This window comes from Stylophora pistillata, chromosome 5 (genome assembly GCF_964205215.1).
Source record: "Stylophora pistillata chromosome 5, jaStyPist1.2, whole genome shotgun sequence".
NCBI lineage: Eukaryota > Metazoa > Cnidaria > Anthozoa > Scleractinia > Pocilloporidae > Stylophora > Stylophora pistillata.
In genome coordinates, this window is record NC_142523.1 from 8152412 (window position 1) to 8174418 (window position 22007).

The window sequence follows — 22007 nt, forward strand, 5'->3', positions numbered from 1 at the left end:
ATCTCCATTGGATCCGTTAATGTTCTGCCTTCAGATTTAAATGATGTGGGAAGAGATGACTTACTTTTACGCTTGGTATAAAATTCGCCATTTAGAGCCACAGAAACGACAATACACAGCAAGTGAGGTAGGTTTACATTTATTTTGAGCTTTAACTCAGACATTTCAAGCTATAAGTTTACGATAATAAGACTCTTTAATATTCTCCCATACATTCCTTTATTTTTCGAATAAACAACTAGACTCGTCGCTTGTCTGGGCCCCCTGTGCAGTAACCTTTAGGGAACTGAGCCAAATGTCTTTGTTTTCGAATTTTATACCAAGATAGAACTGCGTTAGCCGCGAGACACGATCACAGTCCAAGATTTTGATATTTTCAAAATTATACATCGTGGAAAATAGGGGGGAATTTTCGACCAACGGTAAAATGCGTAACGGCTAAACGTTGGTCCATTTAACGTCTCACGGTTAACACAGCTTGCAGAGCACGCGTAATTTTGGCGCGTTAATGCTCAGTATTTCTTGATGAACATTAGAGCCGCCATCTTTGAATTTTACCGCTGAGAAAGGCTGGGAAGGAAAGGAATTTGTACTAAGGGGTGAGCGATGATCAAAAGGAAGGAAAGGGGGGGAAGGGGACGGGGCAATAGAGCTTTCCCAGCCTCCTCCCCGCGCCGTTCATTCTAACTCTAAATCGAACATGGCCGGCCTACTTGGCGATCGCGAACTTGTAGAGTAAAGATGTCCGTACCGCAGGCTCGGTTAATCCCATAGGGACCCTCAAGAGGTCACAAGAGGAGATAATCTCTTGGGACCCTCGAATAGCCAATCATGAACTTAAAATAAAATTTGTTCGAGTGGAAACTCGAACGTAACTATTCAACAGTCTTTATCGAAAAGAGAGGCACTCTTGTGTGACGTCACAAAATAATCTTATTTGTTCTTACACTCTTAGACTGATGGGCTATTAATTTCGGAAAGGAGTAAAACAGTCAAGAATGTTTCTTTTTCCGGGATTAGGTGTGATCGGCTGCAATTTTAATCTGTCAACGGCGTTAATCTTCAAGGTGGCACTTACCTGACCTCACCATTGAACACGCAATGTCTTAAGTTTAAGAAACAAGAAATATCAATCTCCTTTTAGATCTCACATGTGTTGTGAATCTTCTCACCAGCTTCATCACGGTCGTTTCAGATATAAAGATGGATTTGTACGGCTCAGACATTCCATCATTATCGTGTTGCAAAACTATGAATCCAAGTCCTAAAAAATATTTCTATAGATTTATACTGACGGTTAACTTTAAATAGTGCTGTTTATCACTGTTCATTATTATTTGGTTTTAGGGGCGTTACCGAGAGCTAATACAAAACAAAAGGCAACAGGGACGACATGGTTAATTTGAAAAAAAAACCCCCAAAGTAGAAATCATTTGCAATCTGTTTTAATCTTATCAGCTTCCTTAACAGTCTTTCCTTCCATTTTATTGTTACCTCTTTGGTGGTCAGCCTTTGAACTTGTAACAGTGACTAGCATTTCCTTTTAATGTCACCCCTGAATCCAACATTGAGATCTCAAGAATAAAGGAAATGATCACCAACCAAAAATGTTATTGATGCTTGAACATATTTTCCTTGTTAGCTCTTAGGAAATATATAGAGAACAGTAGGGAGCGGAATATGCATACTGATGTCGAGGTTTAAACGTTTCTGAACTGTTTTTTTTTTCCAATTGATGAAACTGGACGATCCCGAAAAAAAAAACCTTGAAATATGGCTTGTATAAGATGATGCAAATAACCCTTTCCTTTAACTCCCATGCTCTAATTAGGGACTTTAAGCAGTCAGGACGGCAACGCCACGGAAGACGTCGATTAAAAGACTAGTTTCTACTTTTAGTTAGAATTTCGGAAATGGCTGCTTTTGTTTACCGTCTCATAGGGCGCCAGACCTCAAACTCAACATAACGCATAAGAGTAGCGTGGAGTTCCAAATGTAAATCAAAATAATATGTCGCCGCGGTTTCGCTTCGCAGACGACGCAAATTTTGGTGATTTCACGTTGTTGTTTTGCAAAGGACGGCTACGAAATGAACAAAGTTTCAAAACGCACGTGCTGGGCTATTGTTCTACCAATTAGATCTCTTGTTTTTCCACGATCTCGTTGCCGTAGCCGTCGTGGTTTGCTTTAAGTCCCTAATTGTTAATTCTCCCAACAGCTGCCACTCATTTCTTTGTAGATTAGTCACAAGAATTCGCTGTTAAATCGAGATAACAACTTCTACCAGATAAGTTAGATTATTTCCATTATCTGTTTGTGGGATGCGATATTTAGGGAGAAGTTATACATTTTTATCACCTCAGGAAGAGAAGGGCTCAGTAAGAGCGAACTCATTAGGGACCTTAAGCAAACCGCAACGGCGACGGCAAAGAGGACGTGGAATTAAAAACAAAAGATTTAATCGGGAGAACAATAGCTCTGCACGTGCGTTTTAAAACGTAGTACATTTCTTAGCCGTCCTTTGCAAAACAATGACGTGAAATCACCAAAATTTTCGTTGTCTGCGAACCGAAACTGCGACGACAAATTATTTTAATTTCAATTGGGAAGTCAACGCTATTTTTATACGTAATGTTGAGGTTTAGAGGCGTGGCGCCATATGAGACACATACAGGCATTCTCGAAATTCTAAATAAAGATCGAAATTAAATTTTTTAATCGATATCTTCCTTGGCGTTGCTGTCCTGGCTGATTAAGGTCTCTGTTGTTATTGCGGAATAATTGGCCATGACTAAGAAACTAGTTTCGTCCCCGCCTCTCTTAAAGTGTCCTTCTTTGAGCACCCGAGCTTTTTAGTGGAAAATATTATTGTTTAGACGAACAGAAAATAATGTGTTCCCTTATTTTCTCTAATTCAGACATAAACCCAAGACATGATCAACCGAAGTCAAATCTTTTGAACATTTGAAACTGCTTGTCAAGATTCAAATGTAGATGATTATGCTGCAATTTTGAAGTACCTTAACGGACTTAATTACAGCACTAAGAATATTTGGTTTAGCGTTTCAAGTTACGTGTTACGCACACATGGCGATTAATTTACCCATTCTAAGCTCGTAAGACAACGACCGATCATTCACTCCAGGAGGCAAAGAAATTATGACGTGTACAGTCATGCTAAGTTGTGGACTTTTTAGTTTCCCCTTCATTAGGACTCGAGCCAACAGACGAACTTATCTAATGAACCTTTGGGTGCGCGCTCCCTCAGAGGAGATCTGGACTAAATTTAAAGAAAATTGGACAAGGGGATAAAAAAATGCTCTACTTATACGAACGACTGAGAGGATTAACGTATTGACGTACAACAAAAATGTTAGAATCATCATGGACCAATATTTTTGCATTAAGAAATCGCTTTTCGCACTTTGGTTGCTTGAATGGCATAAACTGAAGCCTGCTTCATCTTAAAAGATTTTCTACCAAAACGATTAGGGCCGGTTAAAAAGTTTAACCGTTGTTTAACAAAGTCGCGTTTCAAGCCGAACCTTTACTCTGAACAGTTATTTTTGTGAACAGAGTTAAAAGGGCCGAAAGCTTGGAGTGGAAGGACATATATTTAATTAAATCTCTTAATTGTAGAGAATCTCTCTGATAGAGAATCCCTGAGGCCCACTGCTTGCGTAAAACTGAAGTTTGGGATAGACCGCTCGTGTAAACAACCTGCCGTAAGAGTTTATGTTCTTGTTTTGTTTTGGGTCCGATAAATGACTCTGAGAAGGGCCCAAAATATATTTATTCCCGAGAACATCAGCTGTATTACTATCACTTTGGAGAGCATTGAGAAATTAAAACTGAAAAAATGACAAGAAGAAAATCGGAGCAATTTCGCGAACGTTCGAGCAGGCTAAAATGCCAGTAACTCTACATTAAATCGCGCCGCAATGCCAGACACTGAGCTTATTTAATCAATTCGAAATTGTAACATATGGTCATTTCGTCGTAAGATTTGAATCGAAGAACAGAAATGTACTGAAACACATTTGTTGAGATCGTGACTTTGCCTTATCTTTGTCTGGCCAAGGCTTGAAGAAATAAAATGTGGTCGGAATTTCACGTGGGCATATCACAAAACTGAAAGCTGTACAGTGACCGAAACCGGAACTTATCTGTTTTATTTTGTTCTAGAATTCAGCTGTGAGGAAGCATAGCTGCTCTGCCTTAGGATGTCTGTCTGTGTGAGAACGGATATAAAATATGGGCAGACAATTTCCTGAACAATATAATTTAATATTTCCTTTTCAATATTCGTTGTGCTGTTCTCTATGTAAAACTTTTTCCTGCTGATGGTGGGCGTTGCATATTCCTGCAGGAAATAATCCAGAAAAAGAAAGAAGGAAAAACAGAAGCCAGATAAATATTGCTATTGCGATCACTCAAAACATTGACACCTTTTATTCTCTAAGAAGAATTATTTTCTACATGCTTACAAGTTCCACTAAGAGTAAAATCATTTTACCCATCATTTTACCTTGCATGTTCACCCGTTTTTTTCAGTTTTTTATTTCTACCCTTTATAAACAAAACAGCACTAAATCCTAACGCCTTTTCAGCAACAATTTTTCGATGGCTTTTAACGGCGCGCCGGCTTTACGCTAGTTTATAGCAAGCACCCCAATTCTCTGCTCCCAACATGTTTATGTTCAGAACGTATAATTTTTTTTTTTTGCCATTCATGCACTGCTGGTGACTTGTCACATCTGTTTTCACATCTGGTCTGGAAATGTTTCCGTTCCTCTGAATCAAAACTACCTGAGTCCCCCTCCCCCACCCCCCTCTCCTGCAACTTCTGTGAGCGGGAATGAGCTTGTAAACAGGGAGTGGGGGAGGGGGCGGGGGCGAGAAAGTCTTAACCTACGCACAAACCATATTCAGACGCTAATTTTTGTACTCCAACCCTCCATTCCTCTTCAACTCAAACGAGTCTTTAATTTACAAGTGGAAATATTCTTCTTTCTTGCGATTTTACCTTGTTTTTCGACCAAACCCTTTCAGAGATTTTAAGTATCCCAGTGAACCCAAATCATTCACGGGCTAGAATCTTGCATAACTATGACAATCATACGGGCTTAAATATCACCTTATAAAGCTAACATTTAAGAATTTGAAATTCACAGGTTACCGATGATGATGCTACAGTGACAGATGCGAAAAAAATCAATAAAATAAAATAAAACAGCTTAAGCTGAACTATAAATGCAAGTCATAGGCAAGAATTTGGCCTTTGTAATACTTTATTCCAAAGCCACCCAAAACTACGGTATTCCAGGTTTGTTTCGATGTCTGATTTTCTTGACCAAAGATGGAGTAGCGCTCTTGTAATGTAAGGTGTAACAAAGTTGCCTGTATCTAGACGACACCCATTGAGAAACAGTTACCCCATGTTTCACCGTAGAGCTATACGACTAACGCACTTATAAGCCCCTTATAAGGAAGTTCATTTGCCGACTTAAAGTTGTATTAAACAGTGACCAATAATAATCATTTTAACCATGTCAATCTATTCCTCCAGGTGAAATATGGTAAAACTTTGTTGCAAAAGTCAATTAAAAAACAGTAATGAATGTTGACAACGGAGAAACCGTTTCACGCGCCTGCTCTGGTTCTCCTTCAAAGCGTAAACTCTCTATGACTGTCAGTCTCTCTTGGAATCTGTGTTGTATCTCGCGCACCGTCTGTGTTAAATCTCGCCCGCAGACTCAAAGGACCTAAAAATAGACACTCCTTGATAAACTCTTGAGCTATGCTAATAGACGTCATCGCCAAACTTCAACGAGTATTCTTTGTCAATCAAAGATGGACGCAGTTACTAATTCAATTGGTCATCGATATCCAGAGAAAAAAGCGTCGATGATAGAAGACCCTTGATGTACACGGAAAGATACTGAAAAATATGCTTATAGAGGTTTGCGGTTTACGAGTCTGGTGAAGTATTTTTTTCCCACAATCATTGACGAATGAACCGATCTCTCTTAGCGTCAATTTTGTCGTTTCACAAGTGAGTGTATTATAGAATGCGGACAGGGTAAAGGTGAAGAAATGAGTTTTCTCACATATAATCACAAAACTTTTCGAAAAGTTGTTTTAAAAATGAGCGTTGACCAATTGTAGTTAAAAAGGCACATGAAGAGAGCAGATCGAAAGTAAGCTCTGCAAAACTGTCATAACTGAGTTAATCTATTAGCTCTTTATTTCTTTTAATCTACTCCCACGCGGCTTTTCCGTCGATTTCGTCATGAATTATGACTTGACATGCCTGATTTTAACTCAAAGTTTTTCTTTCGCAATTCGTTTCGTGTCGCTTTGCACAGTCATTGTTGAATTACGTCAGTGAGTCGAAATCGAAAGAGATAAAAAGTAATTGAAGTACCTTGTATTTGCACGATTTTAATAATTCAGAAGAGGGATTCAATTTGACGAAAAGTTTCTTTCTGTCAACACCGTGAGAGCGAGCTCGCTGAAATATACATCTGTTCCGTTACTAAATTGTTCAGTCGTGGGAGAACGGTGAAAAATCTAGAATATTCGGTTATTTCTCCGTGGTTTTCCGGAGCATTAAGTGGGTGCTTGGGTGCTATTCACAATTTTGTCCTCGTCTTTTTCAGAAGAAAATAACTCCATTTTTGGTCAGATAAAACAAGCAGCAGCAGGTACAGATGCAATTATTATCCTCTTTAGCAAGCGTTATTTCGGCGCGTCACGCAATGCAAAACACTCTACTAAGAGCCGGGTAGCAAGAGGGGAGGGGAAATATTCACGCGCCGCGTATTATTTCAAGCGTCACAAGTTCAGAAGGGTTAACTCCAAACTGATCTCAGCTTACCTTGCCTTTCTGTAAAATTGGCGAGTCGCGAATAGATTTTGGGCTTAATCGCGCGTCACGCTATAAATCCTTTCCCACCCTTATTCCACCTAGCTGCACAAAACGTCAGTCCTACACTGAATTACCTCAAGCCAGTTCTTGCAGGTGTGAACTTTTTGCCCTTTGAAGCTTGAGATGCTTAAAATTTCGCTAAGAAACTAAAAAAATCTCAAACATGTTCAGGCCAATGCCATAACGAGACTTTGTTGAAAAGTTAAGCATTTGAAATAGTTAAGACTTCTCTGATATTGTTACAATGCCACTCGTAACCAAAGATATCGGTATTTTGGAAGAACGGGGAGTGAAAGTAATTTTCCATCTATAGAACTGACCCACTTGGAAGCTTTACCAAAGTTTCCTCTTCCGTCCATGTTGGCGAGGCTTAACATGACTGACAGATGATGAAAAACTGAAGCGGAAATGATTTGCAATAATCTTCATTTAAGCGGAAATACATTTTTAACAAGTTAGAACGTTTCATTTTAACGACGAAAGGCTTGTTTTATTACCATCGATTTAAAGGAGTTCCGCCCCGGGGTAAATATGTAGAGGCTGGGCTTACGGATAGTTCCATTACAGCCACCTTTGCCAAAAATCAAACAAAAGTAATCCAGAACAATACACTGAAAGAAAAAGCAGGGATCAAATAAAGAACGGCAATAAAAGACCATCTGAATGGATAGAACAAAAGATAAATGAAGCCAGCAAGCACTGTGTGATTGTTACACAAAAGCTTTTTATCAGAAATAATTCTTGAATCTTTTAATGAACTCTATTATGCCAACGTGTTCAATGTTTTTTGTTGTTCTCGCCAGCAGTCACCTTAACTAAGGTTCAGTCATGGTAAAATACTCACAGAAGACCTTTTTCACTCGGTGAGAAATCACAACTACATGTAAAAGTTATACGTACATTATGAGAGGATCGCAAGATTCGAAGAGATTACTTATGATCTCAACCCCTGTTGTGATGTCAAAGCTATTTGTCACTCTTAATCAGCAAAAGCAGATACTGAATGGACCTTCTGATGTAATCCAACACGGATGTACTATTTCATAGGGTCCCTCCTAGCCCCAGAAGGAGAGAGACCTGGGAACGAGGACTTGCATCGCGCCGCGCCTGGTCCTGAAAAAGCGACTTGCGGTATATCTTGCCCAAATTTTGTAAGATTGTCAAATACAAACCGCGTCCGATCTTCTCCATCTTAAACTAACCTATTTTATTTCTGGTTTATTCTTTCTTGTGTATAATTTTTTCCCTCCGGGAAACTAATATATTGGGAGTCTTGCGTTCAAACTTGCTTTTTCGTAGATCGTAAAGCAATATCAATATCAAGTTTAGCACCATTATAGAGATCGTCTCGAATTGGCGACAATTTTTTTTTTATATATCATAGGTTTCTAGAACAACCAAAATAACCCGAGAATATCGATGATACCAAACCTCATTTTGTGATCTCACTAAATTACCGATGCTGTCATGATTGCATAAAGTCTGTAAGGTGATGTAACCGGCAGAAAAAAACTTTGTTGATGATTACAGAACGTTGGTTCATTTCCTAAAGTTTATCCCACCTCAGAGAATTTCTGCAAGTCTTCAAGACGTATTCCATTCGGAAATAATTGCAGCTGAGGCTTCACACATACAATACAGATAAGATGAAAATGAACTACTTCTGGCTTAAAGGCGTGAATCATTCGCTCCCTTGTGGTTCTTGTGGGTCCTGTGGGTCTTGTGAATTGGTTCGATAGCGTTCTCCTCGAGGTGACGGAGAGCAAATTTGAAAGGCCCAATGAGATCTGCAAAGCAATTTATAAATTCATAACAACTGGCGAGAGTAAAGAAAAAGGTTAAAAAAGAACACATACTCTGCCTTTTCTGTTCACCCTTTTTGATCAATTCTTTGTTTTCTTTACTCGTTGGGGGGGAAGGGAGGGGGGGGGAGTCTTAGTAGTACTGAGCCGGCAGAAGTGACTTCTGTAAGATTTTAGAAAAATTGAAAAAGTCTGAGGACATCGTACGCTGACTCTTACAACGCAGAGGTGCTTGCAAACCAAACTTGTCATGCCATGCGAATTAATATCTGGTTTTTTCGTTAGGATTTGACGGCAAAATACTGACTTATTTTTGTCGCTGTGCGAATCACAAATCAAATTTAGAATCTATATTGATGGTCTTACCACTAACCTCAAGTGTTTTGGGCATGGCAGTCAAGCTATCAGCCCGTTTTCCGGCAATATTTGCTGATGAACCACAGCTGAAATATTGGTCGACAGGCCTGCGCAGGGCGGGAACTCATACATCGACTTGTCAAAATACTCTAAGCTGATAGATATTACTCTTTGGGACGGACAGAGCGGCTAATTTTCTTTAAGAGCCTTTCAAATTCAAGAGGAATGTTATTTTTTCCTGGATTAGCAAACAAGTAGGCTCGGCAGCATTAATCTTCCTTCTTCTGTACCTTAAATATCATCTTGAGCACGCAAGCTCTTCCTTATTGCTCGTCTTTTACCAGTCTAAATTGAAATTAAATAGATGTTTTTTTCCTTTATTTTGGTTTCGGGTTAGGTCTGAATTCAAAATAAGACGTTTGCTGATTTCATTTTTCAATTTCGAATTCATCTAGCTTGACAATCACTTATCAGAATGAAAGAAAAATTCATTGCAAATCACTTTGATCTTTTTAGCGCTTTTTTTTTTTTTTGTTGTTGTTTTTCCTCGCCGAAGCATTACAACGTAGAGCGTATGCTTAAAGCAAAGCAAACTGGAGAACTGTTTTCTTTCCCTAAATTTTCCGTCGTGGTTTGGCATAAAAATTCATATGCGGACACATCGTTGCTAATTTACCAACAGGGCGTTGACACATCACGAGTTACAGATGTATTTTCTATTTAAGACAAGCGGTTTTTGCGGCCCGTTCAGCCCCGGACTTTGAAAATGTCAAACATTTATCCCGCTTCCGTACAGTAAGTTAACATGAGGCACGGGTATCAACACAAATGAATGCTGTAATCCAATGAAACTTTTATTTGACTCAATCAACATGAAAACATTTAAAAGAAGCTTTGAAGCTGTAGGCAAACTGTCTTTGGCAAACTGTCTGTAGGCAAACTGTCTTTGTTCCGTTCCCTCATAATGCTGTTTAGTAAAACAATAAATGTAATTTGAACTCGAAAAGAAAAAGTTTTGAACTCAAAACTGAAGTATGTTTTGATTGATACTTTAATGAAAGGCGTGAAAATAGACTTTGTTCACTATCTGAGGAAATCTAAAAGAGTTTTTTCAGGATTTCTTGGGAACGGCTGTGGATTTCCGTTCGAATAATTAATAATTAAGGTGACAGGCAAAGAAGAAACCATAAAATAAGCCAACTTGTTGCTGATTGGCTGCAAGGAAATATTCCGAGTCTTTCAGCGCGACCCAATGACCTCAAAATTTTTTGAGATATTCTGAAAATGAAATCGAGCATGTAACAGGATAGCACGGGACACAAACCATTACAAAAAGTTATTTTAAACAATTCACCTCCTTAGGTAGCGAAAAAATTTCACCAATTCCAACGTTATCAATGATACTTTCTGTGTCTGAAGCCGACTGTTCGACCGTGAAGTGAACAAAGGAAAAGATTTCGGTATTGTTACGTAAAGGAAGGCCAACGCTTTTTGAATAGCAATCATGACTAATTACTACCGCGCCCTGTATATTGATGCTTTCCGAAGCAGCGGGATATGGTTTAAAAAAACTTCGTTGCTCTTTAACTGATTCATAACATTGCATTTTCACAAATAAACATGATGCATTTGTCGCTATGCTGTTCATTTCTGCCGAATAGGTAGAACGGTTTTGCCAACTTCGGGTGTATTATTACAGCATTTCGTAAGGCCTGTTATGATAATTTTTAGCTTTCACTTAACCGGAAGCATTTGACAGGTGAAAGAACGAGAACCCCTCCTTTTCTTTCAAGTCCTGATTTGTTGCTATGGAAATCATGACGAAAGAGCGCTACTCTCAGCAAGGAAGATTTTGATTGGACAGTTACGACATACCAACACATACGTCGATAATGACTGTCAATCATCTTAACGCTAATAACAATGTGTTCACTTCGCCGAATCAAATGGTTATGTTGGTGTGCGAGAGGAAAACATAAAATCAATTTCTCAGAGAAATTAGCTTTATCAAACCGCAAACCTTGAACCGTGTTTGAAATGCCTTCACTACTTTACGTAGAAAGCCCAAGGAGTTATCAAAGAATTCAAGGCGAGAGGAAAAAGTTCATGGCGAAAGGCGCCACAACTTCATGGTTGTCAGACCAACTGAGTAATGGGGCAATTTTGTTACTACTCGACTGCCGACCGTATGCCGAATACGCTCATTCCCACGTACAGGGCGCGATTAATTTGACTATTCCTTCCCTCATGCTACGAAGACTAAAGAAAGGCACAAACTTCGCCATAAGTTCACTGATCACTTCGGAAGACGGCAAGGCACATTTTAACAGGAATCTTCGCCTGGCGTCGGGAATAGTTTTGTACGATTCGGAAACAAACGATGTGTCGAGCGTATGTTCGAACAGTGCCTTAGGAGTCTTGCTGAAGAAGTTTTCCGAAGATGTCAATACGCCAGTTTGGCTACTCGAAGGTAAGAACTGAGATTTCTTCTCATTAAAATAATCGAACTTTTCTTCTGAAATTTAATTGACTGGCGTGTTAACTAAATTTCGACAGTCTGTCGCTTGTTCATTTGCTGATTCAAAAGGAGACACCATCAGAATTTTGTTTGTTTTTTAACTAATCTCGCCCGCAATTAATCTAATATTCGCCGCTCGCTAATCACTGCGATTTGTTCCGTTGTATTCCAGGAGGCTTTACGAAGTTCGAGAAGAAGTATCCCAGTTCTTGCGTCGCCGGAGAACTCGTCGATCGACCATTGCTGTCTCTGTCAGGTTTAACGATACAAGACACCGACATCACAGACCGCGCGTTGGAACTCGAGCCAAGGACACCTCAAATCACCGATCACCAAGAGTGCAAGACAAAAGTTCCCGTTCAGATCCTACCTCGTTTATACCTTGGCAGTGAAAAGGATTCTTCAGACTTAGAACTCTTGAAGAAATACGAAATTTCGTATATCTTGAACGTTACACACGACAAACCAAACTCTTTCGAACATTTGCCTGATTTTAAATACAAGAAACTCCCTGTAGAAGACAACTGGAGGGCTAACCTATCCGACATGTTTCCTGAGGCGTTTCAATTTATAGGTAAGTTTATTTAAGCTAAATATTTTCGATATAAGGTTAATTAAGCTTCTTTTTCGATGTAGTAAATTTGATTGATGATTAATGGCGAACTATAGCAACCCTGGTATTGCAAGGAAATTGTAATTTTTAGTGGCGAACGCCCCCTTGACAAAAATTGCTTCTTTCATACCTAACTGGAACAAATCTTTGACTTTTTGGAGCAAGTGAGTTTGGGAATTTGAAAGAAAATGTCGTTCATTGACTAAGCGTGTGGGTGGTTTTGGATTCGAGTGAACGAGTGCTTGTGCATTCACTCGGCATTTGTTTGTTTAGTGCGTGTTGGTATAATGGAAAGAGAGCTTGCTACCCTGTCATTTGACGCAACTATCGCGTAGAATTGAACTATAGAAATAATCTTTACAAATAGCGCTTGGGTAATCGTTTCTACATTTTTGTCTAAATTGGAAACTCTACTCTAATGAATTATACTCGCTAAACGCTCGTGGCCGCTATTGAACTGGTTTTGCCGCAAAAGCAGAAATTTTTTATTTCCTTCTTCGATGTAGCGTAACCACTATCCATTGCTTTATTGACTGAATATTGATGTTGCGGCTTAACTTTGGTTTTGATACCTGCACTCCTAATAATCAAATATATTTCGTTTCTTTTTTCAGATGAGGGAATTACACAGAACCGTGGAGTTTTGATTCATTGCCTGGCTGGCGTCTCCCGTTCGGTAACAGTAACTATCGCTTACCTTATATCTGCCCTTAACATGACTTTAAACGAAGCTTACGACTTCGTGAAACAAAGAAAGCCTAGCGTCAATCCAAATTTGAACTTCATGGGACAACTTCTGGAGTTTGAAAGGCAGCTCAGAACACCGCAAACTCCAAGTTCCACAACGAGTACGCTTTCAAGCGATTGTAGTTTAGACGGCGAAGTCGAAGACTTGAGTTGAACGTTGTTCTTTGAAGCTGTCAAAAAGTTAAGTCAAGTATAATTAGAGAACCTAGAATTATTCTTCTGGAAACAAAGGACAGCAAGCAATGATCTTAAATAAAATACTTACAATGAATAGAGACTAAGTCGAGAAATTGAAAATTAGTATTGGAGAGATATACAGTTACTTTAAGGATAGAGCGAATTAAATAGTTTTAAAAGTTATTTAGAAATTGACGGTTTGTATAGCACATTGAAACCATTTTGTTGTAGTTTGAATATTCTTGAGAGAGGTTTGCATCGTATGCAATTAAACTGCTCTTTTAGTCTAGCTTCTACGTATACGTACTTAAACTTCTTTAAACTTTACCAAACACGCACTCTACCTAACACTTTTACAATCGATACTTTCATTTATTTTCCCTCGCAGCCATTCAGCACTGACGTTAATTGTATCGACAAAGGAATTTACCTTAATGAAAATTCATTGTTTTCTGTTCATATTGATCACACAGCATCAGTTTTGATGGAGAAACCCTTCCCAATTTCAGATTTATAATTTATGCTTAGGACGATTTGTACATAGTTAAAATATTGAATGAAACTTGCGGCAAATTCCTTGAATCCATAGAGTCCGAAGAAGTTGTATATATATATATTAGTTCGTTGGTTTTTGTTAGTTATACAGATTGTAAATATAATTATTAAATATCTACTTTAATAAATTTAGAAAGTTCTCAAACTTGAAATGAAACGTGTTTTGAATCATTTTTACCAGAATTTGTTACATGGCGGTGACTACGAATTCAAGGGAAAGAAATGTCTTGTTTTTTAATTTAACTTCTGTGGTAACAAGCACGAACACTTTGCCTTGAGCAGTTGTTGTGGTTGTTTTGTCAAGAACTTTTAAACAGACGCTGTAGCCATCCAGCCATGTGGTTTATTTTTAGTTTCTTTGCGTAGCGAACGAGTCGAAAAATGGTCTCATTCGGTCTTCAATAGATCCTCAGAGTTGATCTTTTTCAAGATGTTCTAATTCCTTTTGCCAGATGGGAGGTTTAAAATACTTCAAAGTTGAACTTCAAGCAGTGATTAATACGTGTTTCCGGTATTTTGTTATTAAGACTCCATCAAATATTGCATCTAAAGTTTGTTTTCGTTAGTAAACTGAGAGGCGAAAACCTCTTTTGTGACATGCTAAAACCGCCTTACGCTTAGCAATTACATTGTGAGGCCATAGTTAAAACTTGAATATTTCTCATCCGCGAAATTTCAATCAGTTCTCCTAAGCAACAAACATTCTGGTACTAATCAAAACTTGTAACCTTCGGGTCAAAGTTATCAAAGGCTACGATTCCAAGTTCTTTTGTGCGAGATGACAAGAGGAAAAAAATATCGCAGAAAGTAAGCTTGATTGGAAAGACGAAGGATAAACAACGAGTAAGGGTTCTAATACACGCGAGATCCGGCTTGAGAGCACTGGTATTTTAGTCTCACGCGTTTTGCCGCCAAGATCAACAGCATGATTTCCGGTCTTGCAGACTTACTGGCGCCAACTGTATTTTTCCATCTATTTTTGTGATCGTTATAACGCATGCGTAAGGATATCCTTCTAACTCTTTAAAATTTGAATGTCGCGTATTCGACCAAATAAAAGACTTTGCTCGGCGTTCGTCGACCGAAAACACCTCGTATTTTCATCACGTATTTCAGAGAGATAACTTGTTCTTCTGTCTCATAAAAGACCGCTGACAAATTGTAGATTTTTAAGCTTCACGGACAGGTCGGTCGCGTAAATAAACCAAACGATTAATTATTCAAACGGAAGCGATCAGTTTTCATATGGAACCCTCAAACTCGCGAAGAAGCTAACACATTTAGCCACCTACCGGAAAAAGGATCATCTTTCAATCATAAGACTCCGATGAAGCAGTTTTGGCGTTCTTTCCAGTAGCGACATAGACAAGTTAAGACACAAGTGTTTTGGTTGAGGGGGTCGCACACATTATAAATCCCCTGTGGGAGGGGGGGGGGAGTAGAGAAGAAGACGAACAGCGTAAAGTTAAAGAAAACACGATTGAGAAGTATCAAACAAGTCAAGGATGCAGTTGTGAAGAAAGGAAACTTTTCGCTTCACAACTCCTCCCAACGTGACAGCCATTTTCCGCTTTCACTAGAGCTGAACCATTTCTGAAGACTTTCTGAGGACTGTCAGATGCAGACATCGGTTTTCAAAGGAGGCAGGAGGAGATCCACTGACCAAGTCCCCCTCGTGACCAAATCCTCCTCTCTCCCCTTCATTTACAGCTTCAGACAGAAATGGTACCAATTTCCTACCAATGAAAAATGACACCCCTGTGAAAAACCTTGGAAAGAATTTGATTAAAAGCGTCTTGACAGATTTCCCTACCCTTCGTATGCAATAATTTGTAGCGTCTCAACTCTTAGGTATACCTGATGATTGTAAGGGCACTCCGCTCGGGTGAGCCCCATACATATGAAGTATCATACGGAATACCTCCCTCCGGAGTCTACGAACTATGTGGAAGGTCCCCCCCTTTCTTTCTTCTACCGCCCGCGCCGATGCCAACACGGCACTTTCCGCGTTTTTTCCATTGCCCCTATGGGAGTAGGTGAACCCGTAGGCGTTTGTGGTATTACGCTTTGATCTGATTACACCGGACTGTTGCGCAACCGGTCTTGATAAGCAAATTCAGCGAAGGCTTTCGTTTTAGTTGGCACTGCTGCTCAGTGAATAACTTGTTATTGCCAAACAGGACTTTTTCTACGTGCTGAGACAACGCAAACGTCGGAACCTAAAACGGATAACGCAATAATATTTTTTATTTGAGCAGGAAACTGTGATAACTTTCAACTTCTCGATGGGAGATTGCATATTATTATTTTTCAAAGCAGATTAGAACACGAAGAGAAAGTGCTGATGCGAGAAGAGCTTTACGTAATCTTGGAAGGGAAAAGTACCCATGGTCCTTCCTACCCGTCAACCGTCTTTCTGCTATCTTTAACCGATTTCTTCACGCTCAAAAAAAAAAAAAAAAAAAAAAAAAAATAGAAATTTTAGTTTGAGCTAAAAATAGGCGCAATTCAAGACCACATCAAAGGCTCATCGTTTTACAGTCGTTTTACGTCACGCTTGAACGAAGTAAACAAACTCCTTTGAAATCGAACGGCGTGAAAACAGCAGTCTGAAATGAACAACCTCTCTTTGTTTGAACGCTTTTAGACATTTGATGAAGTTGTTTCAACGTATTATCTGGTTAGAACTCGTGACCTGTAGAATATTTTTATAACCAGTGTGGACATTCATGGGTTTCCGATCTCGTTTAGGGTTTCAAGTGTTTTTCTGACTATTAATGAACTTATCACACCGCATTTGGGATCATTCAAGTCTATTTTATAGTAAAAAAATTCCGTTGCTACTTATCGCTATAAAATCTACCAAGCATTCACATTAAAACACTCAAAATCATTTATAGAACTAAACATGAGTTTTCCCAGCGAAGGTGTAACAAATCCCAGCTCTCAGTTAATCATTGTTCTCCATGCACTGTCTGTCAGTTGATGAAACTCACATTTTGGAAAAGTTTCAAATTCAACTAATTTACTCAAGTATACGCCTCCAATGATCAGGTGAAACACCGTTTAGGTCAAGAAGGTGATTTCCACTCCTTAAATGTCCTTCTTCCTCACGAATCATCACTGTAACCATTACAACAGCGTATTGTGGCGTGAAAAAAGGGCCCCGAATAGAAGATCAGGTTTTTGATCTTTAAGGAACAAAACGAAAATAGCTCAAGTGCCAAATTTGTTTGAATTCTACAATATGGCACTAGCTACGAAAAACTGATCTGAATTTCTTGTAAATATCATACGATTACGGCAAATTTACGAGGAAAATTCCAATTAAATATGATGAAGGGGCATGATCAGCCATAACATACCTTGATGAGGTAGGGATGATGGTTCAATGTTTGGCAAGAATTGAAGGTCTCGTTGCCTAGCAACATCAGACAGAAGACCTTTCCCGATCAAGCCGCCATCTTGTTTGATGTACTGGTGAAAAAGAAGCGACGCGGTTACTAAGCTCGAAAACAACGAGTCTTTGATCGAAGTCTTGTCAAAAAAAACTATGTCGTCACTCAACAATTTTACAAATAAGATTTGACGCCGTTTCTAATTCATAGTCAAGCAAAGGGGCGACGAAAGTAAGAAAATACGTTAAAGTTTAAGGATCTCGTTTGATTTAGAACCAAATTCTCCGAACTTGAATTATCTAAGAGATGTAGAGCGAACACCAAGGAGAACCAAGGAGAAGTTGTTTTCATTTACCGCAAACATTAGAGCGAAAGGAAAGGAGCAACCTGGAATGTTAAAACAGAGCTTTGACATTTACTTTCATTCCATCTTCGTTTCCAGTTTCTTTCTAGTTTCAGGCCCCCTTGAGCGGAAAGAAGAGAGAACCTGGAAACGAGGTTGATTAAACCCCACAGGTATATACAAGTTTTACAGCTTGTGTCGGTGAAAAGAAAGAAAGAGAAAAAGAGACAACGATATTCGCTAAATTGTCTCTGATTGCTTCTGCACGTTATGCTGAGAAACAAACAGATGTTTTACTTGACTCCAGTTTTCGAGAGGCAAAGATTGGAATCTTTGGAAAATCTAACGACAAAAGCTTAAAACTAATATGTCTGCGTGAGGTTAGGACAGCGTTCGTGCTGAGGGTAGAGATGATATAAGCTTGGCGCGACTCGATGCTGTTTCCTGAGGGCGATAATATAATTGGCTGATCCTAAATACAGAAGAGGAATTTGAATTGATTTGAATTGATTTGATTGTTTCACGAAGGTATCACGACACGTTTAGTTAAAACAGTGTGATCACGAATCTACTTCTAACTGGTGATCTTGAAATATCGATCGTTGGACGCTTTCTTGGTATGAAAATGATGCTTCTCTCTATTGTAAGCACTTTTTCCCAGAGGTCATGAATCTGGAAGCTTTACACACAGCGGCAAACAGGGGAAAGTCTATTCGTCATTTGTGGATAAGCTGGCTTCCATCCGGCTTATCCGGTTTTTTGTTTTAACCTTTTTTTTTCTTCCCCCTGCAACAAGATTTTGACTGAGCTATTGTTTACAGCAAGTAAGTGAAGCAGTTGAAATGATATGGCAGAAATTGCAGGTATTATACATAAAGCGTCTAAGGAAAGAGAGCCAAAAACCTCTCGATATGTAATGATAATAAAAAAAGAATCAAATTATGATTTGTCCTTGCTTTATGTTAAGCTCAGACGTGTATCCCAGCTGAAAAATCTGAAAGAACAAGCTCCTTTTTTTCTCCTCTCGAACGAGGCGCAGTTTGTTTTTTTGCCGCACTTGATGCTTTGTTTTAGTTTTCCACGGGGCAAAAAAAAATTATCAACACTTCAGTCATCTGGTAATCATATCAAGATTATTGTCAGAAGACAAGTGTATTTTTATCTTAAGACAGAAAGAGTAATTTTTTATCTTCATCAACATCAGATCACCACATTAACAAAATATGTTATGTTTGAACGAAAGAGACAATTTCCCTAAATATTGAATTAAATCAGCACCAGACACGCTAAGGGAAAAATTCTTAGAATCTTCTAGGTCCTTTTCTAAGCTAACCACACAGTAAATATTCCTGCGATAATGTTTAATAAAAACCGGAAAACGTTCGAACTTAAGCCAGCATCAGTATTTGATAATCAATCCTGTATCTCAGAGAACAACATCACGTTTCAATATTGATTTTGCTGTATTTTCTGTCTGTGTAGAGCAATACAATTAGGTTGCAGGAAACTCCACCTTTTTCCGGTTCTTGATCTGTTGACTATGAAAGCAATACGATTAGATTGGTTTAAAGTTAAATCATGCAACTGTGGTGCCCCGGCCCCGTGGAGAGAAAAAAACAAGCTAGTGATCAAAATGATCCAAACATGGTTTGATTGGTAGTAATTGGTAAGATTTTCTAGTTCGTATGAAATCTTCTTTTATACTAGCTGACTGTGAATTAGAATTTCGTTAAACATATCATGCATGGAAAGAATTGTTTCAAGTTAAACAATTACAACACAGACATTTATTTCCAAAAAATCTGACCATCAACATACAGTTTCAATTTGTTCTTAGTTTAATGTGGTTACTTGTTTTACCGGTTAAACCAGCCAATCTTGAGAGTGGACCTATATGCTCAGTGTGCATGCATGACACAGAAGACAGGAAAAATTCACAAGTACACTTTGTTTAGCAATGTTTTTATTACTCTTTCTTGCCTCAGTTTGTTGTTGTTGTAGTAGTTTTGGATAAATTAGAGTTCCCCACAGGGGTGGGCTAGGAAAACGTGACCGGCATCCATAGTACCGTTACAATACCACAGGACAAACCCTCCCTTTCAATATCGTCACAAGTTTTCAACCTATGGCCTTTCTTTTTTTACGTAGGTAGATGTTTACTTTTAAATGTCACGTACAACTTCGACAAAAATTAGAACAAGGCCGATATAACATGTATTTAAAACCGCAAATTGACGACAAATGGGTGCCAAACCAGATAACACGCTAGCTCTTTAAGCTAAAAATAATTATAATGAAAAAAACAAAAAGTCATCTGTGGTTAATTTGTCTCGTTAAAACGTTTAACGTTTTCCGAGTAGAATATCGATCATTGTTAGCCCCTTTTTAGGTATCGTTTTAGTATCCTGCCGCTGATGCAACATTTCTTGGAAAATTTTTGATTATAAAGGCTCTGATTCTCAAAAAGAGTAGGAAAGATAAAAACTTTATTCCACAACAAATTAAATTGGCTGGAATCTATGATTTCAAACATCTCATGATTTTCTAATATGGTAGCGATCAGTGGAGAGTCCTGAGGGAGAGGGAGGCGGGCGGAGAACCTTCTGCATATTCTTAAGTTAAATAGCTGAAAAGGTTTTGCAAAAGAGACGACTCTTAATTTTTTTGCAGACTCAGAAAGAAAAAAAAAGCACATGTCTCACTGCAGTTTGACTTTTGAGAAAGGCGGACAAATCTTCTTGCGCGGGGAAAGTTGAATTTTTATTAAGAGCAAAACATCTTGAACTGCAGTGTACAAACACGCTTGCGCTTCAACAACATATGCCCTAGTCTACAAGTAGCATCAAGACATAACATTAGAAATTAAAAACAGTGCCAGTTTGTAAATGATCGAAGTTCGCAGTCGGCAAACAACTAAAAATAAGGGGTAGTTTTATTTTTTCCTGAAGATATTGATTCACGATTATTAAACAAAAATTTGAATTTTCTTTGTTGGATTAGAATCCTGATGCATTTAACCATGAGGTAAAGTTCTTTCCAAGGATTTTGGTTCGGCCCGTTGGAACAAGCTTCAGACGGAGGGAAATGAAATCGCGAGGAGATTGGGTTCCTAGTAGCAAACCAAAAAACAAACGATTTGAAATGATTTCTTGATAAAGCGTATTCATAAAAGTCCATTTTGTGCCAGGTTCTCAACAACGGAGCCACGATTGTTGAGAGGTCTTGCGAGTGGCTGTCAGAAAACGGATGTCCTTCATTCAAGTAGAAATACAAAGTATTAAGCAGTTTCGAGAATTCTACACCGTCAGCAAGTATCACCGCCGAAATTTTTTGTAGCAATCTTAGGCAAAATCTATGATTTCTCATTTGTGGCTTTAAAGCTCAGCTGACCGCCGCACGTAACGCGGTTTTGGATTAATCTAGCTCAGTGTTGTTTCGCTTCGAAACATATATTGCCTTCGGTATCAAGGAGGTTTGTAGTTCCTGTTTATGAGTTGGCCAATATCAAGACTGGAGAGTTCTTTCCAGTAGAACTGCAGATCAAAATTGTAATGCGGACATGGTAACCTTTCCACGGTTTGTGCTGCATAGGTCTCATGAAAAATTTTGCCTTTCTTTTTAAGGTTATCATCAAACAATCCGTTTCAATGTTCCGCATATTTGAACTCCTTGTTCTTTCCTGGTATGTTATCGCATGTTTGCCTTTTTCTAGTTTACTGAGCTGATATTTTGTAGCTTCCTTCCAGCTGAAATAAGTATTGCACAAAGCCAACTTGACTCGAAATACTGTGACTTGAACATGACTGTTTATTTCTTCTCCACAAGGTTCTTCGGGACTGTTCACTAGGGGAGGGGTGGGGGTGGGGAAGAGGATTTGGAGAATTTTGGTGCCGTGCCACTTGATCCTCCCCCCCCCCCCCCCACAACCAGGGTCTGTTGTATTTTCAGAATCGCCCTTGTTGGCAGTCAATTTTCTTTAGTCTTCCCCCCCCCTTTATACTCAGTTAGCAACGACCAAGCAATCGCTATGATCTCTTGCGACGACTGATCCCCTCCGTCCCTTCCCAAAATCCTCCACTCCCCCACCTGACTATAAATAATGAATGGTCCTTTAGAACTTCACAAACACCCCGTGTAGGGTGGCAATGTCTCAGTCCGTTCTTTGGAATGTCACGAAATACTCCTCTGCATGAGCTTCGAAAGAGATTCCAAGATATTCCTATGCCCTCCCTTTTGACAAAGAGGTCACGTATCGATTTGTATGCGGTTGAAACAATTCCTGTTCGGTATTTAGTAAAAATTTATATAATAGGATAACGAGAAAATTAAGCACGCCCTCTCAATCGAACTTGAAAAAAAAAAAAACACCGAATATGCTCTGCCAATACAGCTTGATCGATCATCCAATATATAAAATCGTGAAATCTATTCTTAGATCATCCCTGAATGTCCATATAAACCATCAAATACATTCGAAGTCTTCGAAGCCAGGCCTTCTGCTTTTTTACTCTCTCATGCGGCAGATTCATTTGACTGGCCAATTACTACTATTCCGGAAAAGATTGA

At 38.9% G+C, this 22007-nt stretch overlaps 1 protein-coding gene and 1 long non-coding RNA gene across 2 annotated transcripts; one reads left to right on the forward strand and one right to left on the reverse strand.

Moving 5' to 3' along the window:
- Positions 1-4427: 4427 nt before the first annotated feature.
- On the reverse strand, positions 4428-17466 carry LOC111339853 (uncharacterized). Its single transcript, XR_002695700.2, has 2 exons — positions 17066-17466; positions 4428-15436 (listed from the first exon to the last, which is right to left on the reverse strand). It is a non-coding gene; the product is annotated as an uncharacterized LOC111339853 (long non-coding RNA).
- LOC111339852 (dual specificity protein phosphatase 6) lies at positions 11010-13857 on the forward strand. Its single transcript, XM_022946578.2, is given in 4 exon segments — positions 11010-11560; positions 11781-12182; positions 12836-13111; positions 13114-13857. Coding segments are annotated over 4 exon segments (1134 nt in total). The 5' UTR covers positions 11010-11127; the 3' UTR covers positions 13137-13857.
- Positions 17467-22007: the final 4541 nt, after the last annotated feature.